The sequence below is a fragment of the Ostrea edulis genome, chromosome 2, assembly GCF_947568905.1.
Source record: "Ostrea edulis chromosome 2, xbOstEdul1.1, whole genome shotgun sequence".
In the NCBI taxonomy this organism is placed as follows: Eukaryota; Metazoa; Mollusca; class Bivalvia; order Ostreida; family Ostreidae; genus Ostrea; species Ostrea edulis.
Window position 1 is genome coordinate 63,568,922 of NC_079165.1, and position 14,484 is coordinate 63,583,405.

A 14,484-nucleotide genomic window follows, 5' to 3' on the forward strand; every position below is an offset into this window, starting at 1 on the left:
TTGGGGCCCCATCCTATCCCCGGCGGCCATGATTTGAACAAACTTGAATCTGCAATATGTCAGGAAGTTTTCATGTAAAAATCAGCTTTTCTGACTCAGTGGTTCTTGAGAAGAAGATTTTTAAAGATTTTTCCTATATATTTGTATGTAAAACTTTGATCCCCTATTGTAGCCCCATCCAACCCCCGGGGCCCATGATTTGAATAAACTTGAATCTGCATTATGCCAGGAAGCTTTCATGTAAATCTCAGCTTGTCTGGCTTAGTGGTTCTTGAGAAGAAGATTTTTAAAGTTTTTCCCTATATATTTGTGTGTAAAACTTTGATCCACCCCTTGGGGCCCCATCTTATCCCCGGGGGCCATGATTTGAACAGACTTGAATCTGCACTATGTCAGAAAGTTTTCGTGTAAAAATCAGCTTTTCTGGCTTAGTGGTTCTTGAGAAGAAGATTTTTAAAGATTTTTCCTATATATTTGTATGTAAAACTTTGATCCCCTATTGTGGCCCCATCCAACCCCAGGGGCCCATGATTTGAATAAACTTGAATCTGCATTATGTCAATAAGCTTTCATGTAAATCTCAGCTTTTCTGGCTTAGTGGTTCTTGAGAAGAAGATTTTTAAAGTTTTTCCCTATATATTTGTATGTAAAACTTTGATTCCCCCTTGTGGCCCCATCCTACCACCGGGGACCATGATTTGAACAAACTTGAATCTGCAATATGTCAGGAAGCTTTCAGGTAAATTTCAGCTCTTCTGGCCCAGTGGTTCTTGAGAAGAAGATTTTTAAATGACCCCACCCTATTTTTGCATTTTTGTGATTATCTCCCCTTTGAAGGGGACATGGCCCTTCATTTGAACAAACTTGAAAGCCCTTCACCCAAGGATGCTTTTGGCCAAGTTAGGTTGAAATTGGCCCAGTGGTTCTGGAGAAGAAGTCGAAAATGTGAAAAGTTGACAGACGGACAGATGGACGGACAGATGGACAGACAGACAGACGGACGCCGGACAAAATGTGATCAGAATAGCTCACTTGAACCTTCGGTTCAGGTGAGCTAAAAAAGTCAGAACTAAATCTACAAACCTATTTACAAATGCATTTATGCACAGTGCATAATAAGGTATGAAGTGATTTTTTAAATGATTATCATCATTAATTACTTTGTACTCCTTGAGAATAATTAAGCGTAATGTGGATCAGCCCAATGGATATAAATAACTCTTTCCTAGGAAGCATATTGATTTAAGAAAGCCAAAAACAATAATGTATGTATTAAATTTGCAGAGTTAATACGTACCTTTGTCGATTTAGTATATATATATAGTAGACCTGGTTCTAATTTAAAGTTATATCACTTTAAATGTTTGAGGTAAATGGTCAAGGTCACTGTAGTCACTTGACCTTAATACCTTGCTGACCACAACATCCTTTTACCATTTCTGAAGATTCCATTAATTCAAAATTAAGAGGCCTTTTTCTGAGTACTACTATTCCCCCCACATTAATATCTTCCTTGCACAAAATCCATGCCAATTTAATTCTATTTAAAATCAAGATCACAAAGGCCTTTATTTTGAAAATTTTCAAAATATGCCTTTCTTTACTTTAGTAAAACTGGCATCACTTGACCTTGATCCTAGTTTGTAGGTCCCAACATCCTCTCATCAGCTCTGAAGATCTCATGTCTCTATCAGTCCCAGTTCTCATTTTTATGATCAAAGGTGAAGGTCACTGAAGTCACCTTTGCTAGATACTAGTTTGTAGGTCCCATCATCTTTTCTTAAGATCCAAGGTCACCATCAGACCTGGTTCTAAAGTTTATCAGTTTTGTGTTCAAAGTAAGAGGTCAAAGTTACTGGAGTCACTTGACCTTGATATTAGTTTGCAGGTCAAAACATTCTTTCATCATTTCTGATTCTGATTGTATGAGATTAAGATTTCCATTCTGAATTCTGAATTTCATTTTGCAACATAACATCCTTTAAAAAGTTCATGTCACATTCTTGTATTTCAATTTTCCACAAATGCTCCTCGAATACAAAACTGAAAGTTGGACTTATAAAGAACTTGTACCCAGAGAAACTCATACTCAGGAGAACTCATATCCAGAATTTCAACTATAACAAGAGGCCCACAGGCCTTATCGATCGCCTGAATATTAGTTAACAGTATCACTAGTCCTAAGAGTTACGAAATGTTAGGGCTGAAACCATGCACCCCCTTTACGATATGATGCATATTGCAATACTTGTGCCACAATTCAATATTTTCAATACTATACAATTTACAGAAGAAACCAATGATAACATTGAAGAAAAAATTAATTACCAAGAATCAAAATCTTGATGTTTCTAAACTGCCAAACAGCAATTTACAAATGTAAGATACCTATTGGCTCTGTAGTTTAAACTGATCAAGTTCAGGCCAAATAAAAAACTATGTGTGGTTCCGGTTACCCGACCGTCCCTAATTTTTACCCCCGACCCTAAACTTTTGTTTTTACTATTTCCAAAATGAGTTACCGTATTCTGCCAAATATAATGCACACTTTTTTTTTTTAGAAGGGGTGCATAATATATACCACTATACATATAGGTTTTTGACCCATTTTTCTTCAGGTGAAGTTTGACTGTATGTTCATTCATAGCCAATATAAAAATACCGCTAAAATGTTAAATAAAAACTGTAAACACTTACTACAGGCCATCTAACATTAGACAGAAAGTGACTAAGAACTAATGAGTGCTACATAAACAATAGTGCAAATTTCAGGTTGTTTGAATATATTGAGCGATCACCTTCCTTATTTTTGAAAAAGTTGGATAGATTTAAAAACTTGAAAGGGCTTGAAAACAGTACTCTGGTTAAAATATCATTTCATGTTAAGGTTGATCGATCCTCATGTGACGTCATAGGTTTTTGCAAAAATCTTGATAAATTAAACTTTGTGCATGATAGAAATATATCTTTCTGAGGAATATTATTCACTGGATATAATAAAAAATCTGGTAAACTATTAATACTGAAAAAGTTTATATTTTCCATAGATAATCAATTATTTATGATTTTAAAAATGTTGTCAAGGGCAATAACTCCTGTGTTGGAATTTCCTCAACTGGATGTCTATTATACATTGGTTTCCCTAATATCCATGATTAATCTATACATATTTATGAATTAGCAGTTTTTTTAAAACTGTTGATATTTAAATTTTATCATTTGAACAAGTTTTTATCTATTTTTATTATTCTGTTTAACGAAAATGTGTGATTTTCTGATGTTGATATATACTTCTGTTTTTGTATGTCTGACATCTTTAAAAAGGTGGCAACATATACATTTTCTTTGGTTATCAATTGAATTAAACTATATTGAGTGAAAATTAATAAAGTTTTTCCACTTTTAACCATTAATATTGATAAGTCACATGAGGATGGAGCTACCTTAAACGCTTGCATGGCTACAAGATGTATAATTACATGTATTATAGACTACATGTAGCTACGCAAATAAGGATAAAAGTTATAAAAGCATAAATTTTGTTCATATCAACCATAATTGGTATACATTAAACTGACCATACCAAGAATAATATTTGTTTCAATTAGGCCATTAAATTAAATATGAAATTATGATATATATCTTTTATTTCCTCTTCTGCATAAGTGATACTTTTATCAATAAATGATGGTGATTACCAAATTTTGTTTGAGCTACTTTATTACCATTAAATACTAAATCTAAAATTGTTTTCTGTGACTTTATCATTTTCACATTCTAGCATGGTTATCCGTGACAAAGTGGTGTCAGAAGTGGGATTTGAAGAAGAATGTGATAATTGAATCTATTGTAATAACCTACTTTTAAAAAAAAAAATGTATTAAAAGTCTCTTACTTTTCTTTGATGTTCAAAGTTTACTTTTTGCAATTTTTTTTTTTTTTTTTTTTTTTTTTTTTTGCATTTTGTTTGCTGTTTTCATATTTTCATTGTTTCTTTTCTTGAATGTTGTAGCTTCATCCGGTACATGGTGGTTTTGGACCTCAGAATAAGCGACAGTGTTAGCAGAAATACATCTCAGTAGTAAGTTTGGTCATGGGCGAGATTTGCAGCAAAAACCACAAGTGTGCAATTATCCTTTGTAGACAATGTGAAATGAGGTTGCGTCAAAATTAAGAATAGTATATCTAATTTTGAGAGGTACAAGGTTCTATTACAGCATCATGGATGTTCTGAATCAATTGCGAGAGTATGGCGAATCCTTAGGTCTTGCGGGTGTTGACTTGCAAAATTTCATTAAAGAGCAGCAAGCTATTCAGAGAGAAGAACGAAATGCAGAGAGAGAGTTAGAGAAACAAAGATTGAGTGCTGAGGAAGTGAAAGAAAAAGTCATGCTAGAATTAGAGCAAGAGAAGCTTTGGCATGAAATTGAGAGCTACATCAGACTTTGAATGGCAGACTTTAGATATCTCGAGTGGGGTTAGAGGGTTAGACACTGGTCAAGGTCATGCTAAGCCTAAAGCACCAAAACTTCCCGCTTTTGATGATAGCAAAGACGAGATGGATAGCTATCTTCTTAGATTCAATAGGTACGCCGAGGCACAGAACTGGGTTCATGAAAATTTTAGTCTGAAATTTTCCTGAAACATTTCTGAAATTTTCCTGAAACATTCCAGAATTGTCTATCTGAATCAAGTCTGAAACAAAAGTCTGAAACATGCCTGTAATTGGAACATTCCAGGCATGTTTCAGACTTGGTGTTTCAGCCAATTGCGAGTGATGTTTCAGCCAAAATTTCAGCAATGTTTCATACAGTTTTCAAACTGTAAGTAAGCAAGGTTTCAGAAATATTCAGCAATTATTCAGTGCCGTTTCAGCAATTATTCAGCACTGTTTCAGAAATTATTCAGCACTGTTTCAGCAAATATTAAGTACTGTTTCAGCAATTATTCAGCACTGTTTCAGCAATTATTCGGTGCTGTTTCAGCAAATATTAAGTACTGTTTCAGCAATTATTCAGTGCTGTTTCAGCAAATATTCAGTGCCGTTTCAGCAATTATTCAGTGCCGTTTCAGCAATAATACCCCACCTATTCAGCAATGTTACAGCACTTATTCAGCAAGGATATGCTAGCTTTTCATCCTGCAATATACTTTAAAAAATAATCGAGACAAATATATTTAAATTTTTATTTTTCATTCAAAATATCAAAGTCTTAAATTGTCTTTTTCAGGCACTACCTTTTTTATAATTTAAATTTCCATTTACTGTTTACTTGGTATTACATCCTACCGGGTCTTCCCACCTCTCTGATTAGAAATAGCTAGCTGTTGTAGGCCTTATAGTCCACTATGAGGTAATCATTCTGATTGTCATATAGATCTATGGGCCTTGTCTGTATCCAACGAATTTTTAGGATAATCCACTTCTTAATTTGCTTGAATCCATCTGAAATTATACTAGCATACATGTACATTGTAAATTTAACAATGTGTTTAATCTTATAAATAATGATCGAAGTTCATATAAATTCATGATCTTAATTAATTCAACATGGAATGATTCAAATTTATGTGATCGAAAGTTCTGATTTTTACATAGTACAGGCACTTAATAGGACTATTAGGTTAACATTAACACAAAAATTCATACCTCGAACTGCTAACAAAATGGCGTCGAAGATTCAGGCCAGGGAAACCAAGATCTGGAGGTTTTCATGCTTATGCATTCTCCCTCAAGGTATTTACTAAAATCTTTTCTTGGATCCTTTATACAGGAGAGTGGAATCGCATTAAATTTATCTTCACCCACTCATACAACGATGGCGTTATGATTTCAAGACATGGCTGTTGATCAAACGAATTTTTTCCCGCGTGCAATACTTCCGTCTGCGATGAATATTAAACTGGTACCCTTATCGACCTCGCCTATTTCGTATGTAGGTAGCATCAATCAGCGGGGAACCAGTTTACAAATATTTTTAAAAAAAAAAAATGTCAAAAGTATTATAGCTCTTAAAATAAAGGATATATTCCAATATTTCTCCTATAAATTTTTTTATCGATTTTTTTTAATACTTTGTAATTGATTGACAACTTCCGTCAACATCGGAAGAAAACACAGAAGATGGAGGCCGGAGGGGCAGTGCAGTGAGAAGATTCTGCCTTACTTAACATGTAAGTTTCAAAACCAAAATAGTATAGGCTTAAATTATGATTGGAAATGACAGTCATATAAATAAATGGCACTTGGTTTCAATTTTGAAGTAGAGGTGACTGACTAATGAAAGTTGCCGATTTTTTTAAATTTATTTTTTTACACTTACGATTTTTGTTAGGCCTAGGACACCCATGTTTTCTTATGTAACAGTGTGTAAAGATTTCAAGCTAAATGCACAAATGAATTTCACTGCCCACAGTTATAACAAGTAGGGATTACACACGTTGTAATTGTAAAACGACAAAGTTACGACGACCCGAATTTTCTCAACACAATTTCACAATCTCTTGCTAGTGCCATTCTTCCATACTTTCACAACGTCTCGTAGGTTGAAAAATTCAGAAAATGCTTAATGCAGTTTTGTATTTGATTCCAATTGCAAAAATATACTATGGTAAAGCAGTTTAAGTATATCTATGACACAAAATGCTCTTGAATTCATACATTGAAATATTACGTCATTAGAACTGAATTACGATTATAAATCAAATATACAGCATGAGTAATACAGCAATAGATACTCAAGAATTTGCTTGAAATGTAGGACTGTGTGATTGTATTGTTATGGAGCCTCTAATTAATATATTCATATATTGTTATTGTATTTTTTCAGTAAGTCATTCTTAGGAGAACTTCTTAGTAGATAATAAGCAGGCTGACTCTTTATAAATTGGGAAGAGGAAGGAGTCGGAACTGAACATTCTGGAGGGAGTGGCTTGTGCTGAGTTTTATTTTTTAAGGAAACTTCCATTCAACATGTTCAACAACAGAAAATCTGTGAATTAACCCACTGTAGAGTGCCAAAATATGTTGCAACAGAATAGTTGCAGATTTATCTAATAGATCTGCCTGTGATGACCATGATTGGAACTATATCTTGTTTAGTAAATGGACTTAAATAATGATCAACTCCAAAAAGTACCAAAAACTGTTTCAACAGAATTGCTACAGTATAGATGCCTGTGATGATCATGATCGAGACTAATATATTTTTGATGAAGTGTTAAAGTGTATACACAGACACAAACATGGGCATAGTTAATTTGTTTTGTATTATATAATGTCCATTATGGGTTGATTTCATTGTCATGTCATATATTATGATTATAATTTAAATAATTTATCTCCAAGGAATTTGTCTTTTCTCAGAATGATAAGTTGTCGCAATATTGCAGAGTTTCAGACAGTTTCAGCAATTTGAATGTTTCAGATGGAACTCAGCAATTTTAATTGATGTTTCAGACTGTCTCAGCAACTTGTCTGAATGTTTCAGTAATTAACAAATGTTTCAGCAATGCTCAAGGTGTTTCAGCATATGTACTGAAACATGTTCAGCATTGATTCAGCAAGAAACATTTCAGTAAGCAATGTTTCAGTAAGTAAGAAATGTTTCAGCAATGCTCAAGGTGTTTCAGCATATATGCTGAAACATGTTCAGCATTGATTCAGCAAGAAAAATTTCAGTAAGCAATGTTTCAGATTTGTTTCAGATATCTTTCAGCAAATTTTCAGCAAAATATTTTCATGAGGGTCCAGGAATCAGAATGGGCTTTGAATTTAAGTGCTCTTTTAAAGGGGAAAGTGCTAGACGTTTATGCTCTTATGCCCAAAGAAGACACTCTCGATTACAATGTACTTAAGACCGCTTTACTTCGACGATTCGAATTGACTGACGATGGTTTCAAGAAAAAGTTTAGATCATGTAGACCTGACACTTACGAAACATTTTCTCAATTTGCGGCTCGACTTAGTAGTTATTTCGATCGTTGGATAGAAATGGCAAAAGCGCCAAAAACGTACCATGGTTTATACAATCTAATGTTACGAGATCAGTTTATTCATGTTTGTAGCCAGGACTTAAAATTGTTTTTAAAAGAACGCATTCCAAAGAGTCTTAACAATGTGGCTGAACTAGCTGATCAGTACAAAGATGCGAGAGATATCAGCGTAGTGCAGGCTACCGGTAAGAGTAAATGTATTCTAAAGAAACCCGAAGCGAATTCAAAGTCGGATAAAACGGAATCTAAAGACAAAAAAGTCAGGTTTGTTCCCAAAAATGAACGGAAATGTTACAAATGTCAGAAAGTAGGCCATATTGCTTCTGAATGTAGATCAAAATATGTGGTGAATAGTGTAGCTAAACACAGTTCAGATGAAGTACAACCAACATGTTTTGTAAGTACAATTCCAAAGGATTCTGTGGTAGATTCAAAGGTAAGTATACCGTCTACTACTCTGACGTCAGCATGTCACAAAACTGTAAATTCTACCATGCCAATATCTGCAGGCTATGTGGATGGAACACCAGTGACTGTATTAAGAGATACTGGCTGCAATGGTATTGTTGTCAGAAAAGGTACAGTGTCAGAAAAGAGTTTCATAGCTGGGATGGAACAAACATGTATACTAGCTGATGGCTCAACTATCACAGTTCCTGTAGCAGAGGTGTGCATTGACACTCCCTACCTTAAGGGATTACATGAAGTACGGTGCATGGAGAACCCAGTTTATGATCTTATTGTTGGTAATGTACCCGACGCAAGACCTCCAGATAAGATAGATCCTAATTGGCAGGTAAGTGCTGTAGAAACAAGGCAGCAAAAGAAAAACAAAGACAAACCTTACCGGGCGGCCTGCTCTGAAAGTTCCCAAAAGTATTTCGGATACAGTAGATCCACAAGCTATGAAGTTGGCACAGGATGAGGATCCTACGTTATTGCGATTACGTGAGTATGCTGTACAAAACACAGTTCATGTGAAAAAGAATTGAAAAGTAATTTGGCACAAGAAACATGGTCTATTGTTTCGAGACTTTTCCATGAGTGATGGTAAAGTAACTTCACAGTTAGTTGTACCACAGAAGTTCCGTGAGGATGTCATGAGAATAGCACACGACTCCTTGTTGGCAGGTCACTTAGGAATTCAGCGTACAGTGACAAAAGTAGCATCTGAATTCCTTTGGCCAGGTGTGCAGAGCGATGTCAGACGCTACTGTCAATCTTGTGATATATGCCAGCGAACGTTGCAGAAAGGCAAAGTGAATAAGGTTCCTCTTGAACGGATGCCACTCATAGATGAACCATTTCAACGAGTTGCCGTGGACTTGGTGGGACCATTGTATCCAATAACGGACAGAGGTAACAGATATATTTTAATTTTGGTTGACTATGCAACAAGGTATCCAGAGGCAATAGCTCTACCCAGCATAGAGACGGAAAGAGTAGCGGAAGCCTTGATGGACATATTTTCACGCATTGGTGTACCGAGGAAGATGTTAACAGATATGGGCTCCCAATTCACATCCTCCCTGATGACCGAGGTAAGTCGACTCGTATCTCTTATACAATAGACAACAACACCCTACCATCCCAGTTGTAACGGGCTAGTCGAACGCTTTAACAGTACGTTGAAAATGATTTTAAAGCGCCTCTGCTCAGAAAAACCTAAAGACTGGGATAAGTACTTAAGTGCAGTGTTGTTTGCATATAGAGAGGTACCACAGGAGAGTCTTGGTTATTCACCATTTGAACTTGTATACGGTAGAGTTGTTAGAGGCCCTATTTCGATTCTCAAAGAGTTGTAGACCAAAGAGATTACAGATCCGAACGTAAAAACAACATATCAGTATACTTTAGATCTCAAAGACAGACTCGAAACAATGGCACAGCTTGCAAAGGAGAATCTGGAAAAGTCAGCGACACGATATAAGAAATATCATGACAGTAAGGCAAGGATTCGAAGCCTATAAAGGTAGGTGACAAAGCGTTAGTATTATTACCAACAGATAACAACAAATTATTGTTGCAGTGGAAGGGACCATTTGATGTCACAAAGAAGGTGAATAGAGTTGACTATCAACTTAATATGCAAGGAAAGATGAAAACTTTCCACATTAATTTGCTGAAGAAATATATGGAGCGATCCAACGCTGAAATTTCACCAATTTCATCCAATCACTAGTGTTTTCTGTTTAGTTGGAGCAACGATTGTTGACTGTGCGGAAGATGAAACTCAGGAAGGACAGCTAGTTGAGTACCCACAAATCAGTAGAGAGAAAGTAGATATTAATCCTCATTTATCCGCAGAACAGAAAGAACAGCTAACATGTGTTTTACAGAAATTTGAGGACGTACTCCAAAGTCATCCAGGGCTCATAGATGTCTTGGATCACGACATAAGGATGGTTAATGAAAAACCAGTTCAGGTAAGGAACAGACAAATCCCGTACAAGATGGAGGACAGCATCAATAAAGAGGTAAGTGAAATGCTTAAAATGAATATCATTGAACCTTCCGAATCTCCATTTTGCTCACCAGTTGTCATAGTGCCAAAGAAAGACGGTACAAATCGTTTTTGTGTTGGCTACCGACTACTTAACAGCCAGACCATATTCGATTCCAAACCAATGCCAGACTCGGACGAAATGTTTTCTAAACTCTCTGGGCACAAGTTCTTTTCAAAAATTGATTTATCCAAAGGTTATTGGCAAGTTAAGTTAACGGAATCCTCCAAACCAAAAACAGCATTTAAGACGGGAAAGGAATTGTTTCAATTCCGGGTCATGCCATTTGGGCTGGTTACGGCACCTGCCACATTCTCTCGTCTTATGCGCAGGGTTCTTTCTGGTGTGGAACAAACAGATAATTTTATCGACGATATCCTAGTGTATACGATGACTTTTGAGCAACATTTAAAAGTTCTCCGAGACGCTGGTTTGACTGCCAAACCAAGCAAATGTTCATTTGCGTATTCAAGTTTGAATTGTTTGGGCCATATAGTTGGTAATGAGCAGTTGAAACCGGACTCTGATAAAGTCTTAGTCATTAAGAATGCCCCGAGGCCTAGTACCAAAAAGCAGTTGCGGTCGTTTTTAGGTCTTGTCGGTTTTTACCGCAAGTTCGTACCAAACATTGCCCACATAGCATTACCGCTTACAGACCTTACGAGAAAAGGATGTCCAACTAAGCTTGTTTTGGGAAAATTGCCACGAATGAGCTTATCAAAGTCTGAAGTAATCTCTCACATGCTCACCTATTTTGAAATTGCCCAATCTCAATGAAGTTTTTATTCTTCAAACAGATGCATCAGACAGAGGTCTAGGTGCTGTTCTTTTTCAATTTGAAGAGGACAGGACACTTCCTGTTGCATATGCAAGCAGGAAACTGAAAGAGAGTGAGTGTGCGTATGCGACAATTGAGAAAGAGTGCTTAGCAATTGTATGGGCAATCCATACATTTCAGAAATATTTGTACGGTCAGGACTTTGTGTTAGAAACTGATCACAGTCCACTCGTATACCTGAATAAGTCCAAGGTTGCCAACCCAAGGTTAATGCGCTGGGCACTTAGCTTACAGCCTTACCGATTTCGAATCCAAGCTATAAAAGGCAAGGACAATATCGGTGCCGATTACCTCAGTCGGTTGTAAATACGTTTGTACATTTACTGTGTGCACTTCTTCTGAAGAGCTTTTAACGATTTTAATGTGTTGTAAAAGTACTGCGTACTTCTCAAAATGGGAGGGTATTTGTCACATTAAAATCTATTTGCATGTTCATTTTAATTCAGTTTTGTTTTGTCAAATCAAACGTGGCTTTATCCTGCTTGGGACCTCTTTTAAATTGTAAATACCCCTTTATTAAACCTCAATCTATTGGAGCATAAAAACCGCCAGTCCGTGCTCTCAGTAGGAACTGAGCTGTCCAGCGAGAAGGACGCATTGATAGAGCACACTTCAACCAGAATGTTGCCATCAACTATAGAATAACTTAATTGTAGACACTTTGGCATTGTTGTAAATGTTGCCCGTGTTCGGCTTGTTCTGAGGTGAGTTTTATGTAACGACTTTTATAGAGTATTTTCTTTGTTTAAAGGTCCTAAAGCTTCCAAGTATCTTTATTCATACTTAAAGTTTGTGTTTTGTGCTTGTTTCAATACCAGTTTCCTTTTTCAAAAACGTGTTCACTATATAGTCCTGTTTGTAAAGTTACGGCGTGTAGTACTGGCCATAATTGTTTCGCTGTAAGAAACATTGTGTAACTCATATGCATAGAATTGCTAGAGTTTTAGTGTATCTTGTTATAATATGAAGTAACTTATATGTATAACAGTGTATGGTATATATATCCATGGATAATGTAAAGTAAGGTTTCAACCTGAAAACCTGTGTGTATGTGTACGTTTATATAGTATGACTTTATTGTCGTAGGTGCTACCTTGTAGTGTGTACCAAGTACACGAGTACCAAGTAACCACAGTATCGAAACCAAACACTGGGGAGCATCGACATGTGTGATATCCACGTATGACAGCAGTCATCAGTGTAGTGGATCCGTGTTTAAGCCAGAAACACTTTGAGGAACTTTACGCTCAACGCCATAAAACCGGAAACCAGAAACTTAAATATTTGTATACCAAATAAATATGTAAATTGTTTTCTGTGACTTTATCATTTTCACATTCTAGCACGGTTATCCGTGACAGTGTCCCAGCAGTTTGGGTGGTTTCATGATGTCTGACAATCATCCTTTAGGCAATATATGAAGACAGCGATAAGCATTTTTATTATATAGCTAATGAATAGTCTATTATAAAATCTGCGTTAAGTCTAGAGAATGTTAGCATTCAATATCCTGAGAATTTATTGAATGCTAACTTTGCATTGCGTAAATTGTGTACGCCCGAAACATTCCGAGTATGAGCACTTCACCTTAACGTAACGACGTAAACAAGCCAATTAAAATTGCAGACGAATATTGAACAGTTAAGAAATGCATTCTGATATTGCACACTTTTACCTTAGATGATGAATTCTTGTCTATTTTGGAGTATTTTGAGTGAAAAGGGATATAATTTAACAACTAAATACTTTAGCTATATATAATAAAAGGGTTAATATTGAACTTATAATTGGTGAATATTGTCACTCGGCTGTCAATATAAGCTCACAAGCTCATGCATTTTCACAACCAATTCGTGCCAATATTCACCAATATCAGTACAATAACCCTATAGTGCCCACCGCGTGTGGACGAAAGTATGCTATGCATCTCACTGTGGGCAAGAGTTCCATAAAGGGAAAGAACTATTGGGCAACTTGAAAACTGCATATTGATATCTATGTTTAAACAAAAGTTGTTGTCTCATGTTTATAAATATTGACCAGTCTCTAATAGAGGGAGGAAAAGGATAATATATAAGTAAAACTACAGGGATGACCTAGGAAAACAAAAAACTAAATGGAGAAAGAAGGGGACCACACAATCCACTGTATATCAAATAAATCTGCCTGCTGCATAAATGTTGTGCAGATCAGATTCAAAATAAGATAACTTCAACCTAAATCATATTATCAGATCTTTTGTAATTGCTCTGATGCTCTACACTGGTAGAGTATTGGGCTGATCAGTAAATATGTCATTTTTTACTATAGACTATAGTTGAGGAAACTTTGGATGTAAATATTGTAACAGGAAGGGAGAAAATGCAACGGACCAGACCGGGATTTGAACCCGGGCCCCCTGAATCTCTAGTGAGGTGCTCTACCAACTGAGCTAACTGGCCACCGGCGATCGAACCCGGCTGACTGCTACATTATCAAAATATTCCTACATAAAAAACTAGCATACCAATAAAAGTACTACAGTCTTGAGCCTTATGTAAAGAGACAAGGTACGATTACAGCTTTCTGAGTTTCTCTTTATAAAAATATTTACAAATTTGGCTTAAACTAAATTATATTATACTTACGACATCTTCATGAAGAATCATTTTAAACCGCTGAAAAAAATAATAGTCCTTGTGTTTGTTTTCTGATGTAAGATCTGAATATTTGTCTTCAGCATCGTATCCAAACGAAGATATCGAGAAGTCCTTCTTCAGAAGCAGGCATGTAGGGGCCTTGTGAGAAAGGAGTGACCCTCCTTGCCATGCATTGGTCAGCACTTTACCCCAGTGATGTTTTAAAGAGAATGCGTATCCGGAATATGTGTTTCCAAAGTTAATGGCAGCGACTATAAACTTGCTACATTTGCTGGAAACCTTTGAATCCATCTTTATTTGTTGAATCGGATCATTATCAAAAAACAATTGTCTACTTTCGCTTTGTGTGTACTAAAATACGCCCATGAGAATTCAATAGCCCTCACTGAATCCAATCCCAATATTCCATCACCAAAAAACCTACCTAAACAAAAATTTAAAATTACAAAGTTTATCAGAACGGTATAATCTTGCAAAAACACAGCACACATATGCATAATAACATTAA

At 36.0% G+C, this 14,484-nt stretch overlaps 2 protein-coding genes across 4 annotated transcripts in view; one reads left to right on the top strand and one right to left on the bottom strand.

The window, feature by feature from the left end:
- LOC130052251 (heat shock 70 kDa protein 12A-like) overlaps positions 1 to 14,484 on the bottom strand; it is a 58,925-nt gene that overhangs the window by 20,788 nt on the left and 23,653 nt on the right. For 2 of the 3 annotated variants that reach the window (XM_056156685.1, XM_056156683.1), the window contains exon 2: positions 13,965 to 14,400. The exons of the other annotated variant lie outside the window; for it this stretch is intronic. In XM_056156685.1, coding sequence (XP_056012660.1) covers positions 13,965 to 14,267 — 303 coding nt within the window. In that variant the 5' untranslated portion in view covers positions 14,268 to 14,400. The remainder of the gene's footprint in view (positions 1 to 13,964; positions 14,401 to 14,484) is intronic. 3 annotated transcript variants of the gene reach the window in all.
- LOC125681360 (uncharacterized) lies at positions 6,014 to 12,647 on the top strand. The gene is made up of 2 exons (XM_048921410.2): positions 6,014 to 6,174; positions 6,831 to 12,647. Exon 2 carries the CDS (start codon positions 7,688 to 7,690, stop codon positions 8,918 to 8,920), a length of 1,233 nt encoding a protein of 410 aa, XP_048777367.2. The 5' UTR covers positions 6,014 to 6,174; positions 6,831 to 7,687; the 3' UTR covers positions 8,921 to 12,647.

What these genes read in the sequence shown, in the direction of transcription:
- LOC125681360 (XM_048921410.2), top strand. Translation starts at nt 7,688, where the DNA reads ATGTTTCAGATTTGTTTCAGATATCTTTCAGCAAATTTTCAGCAAAAT.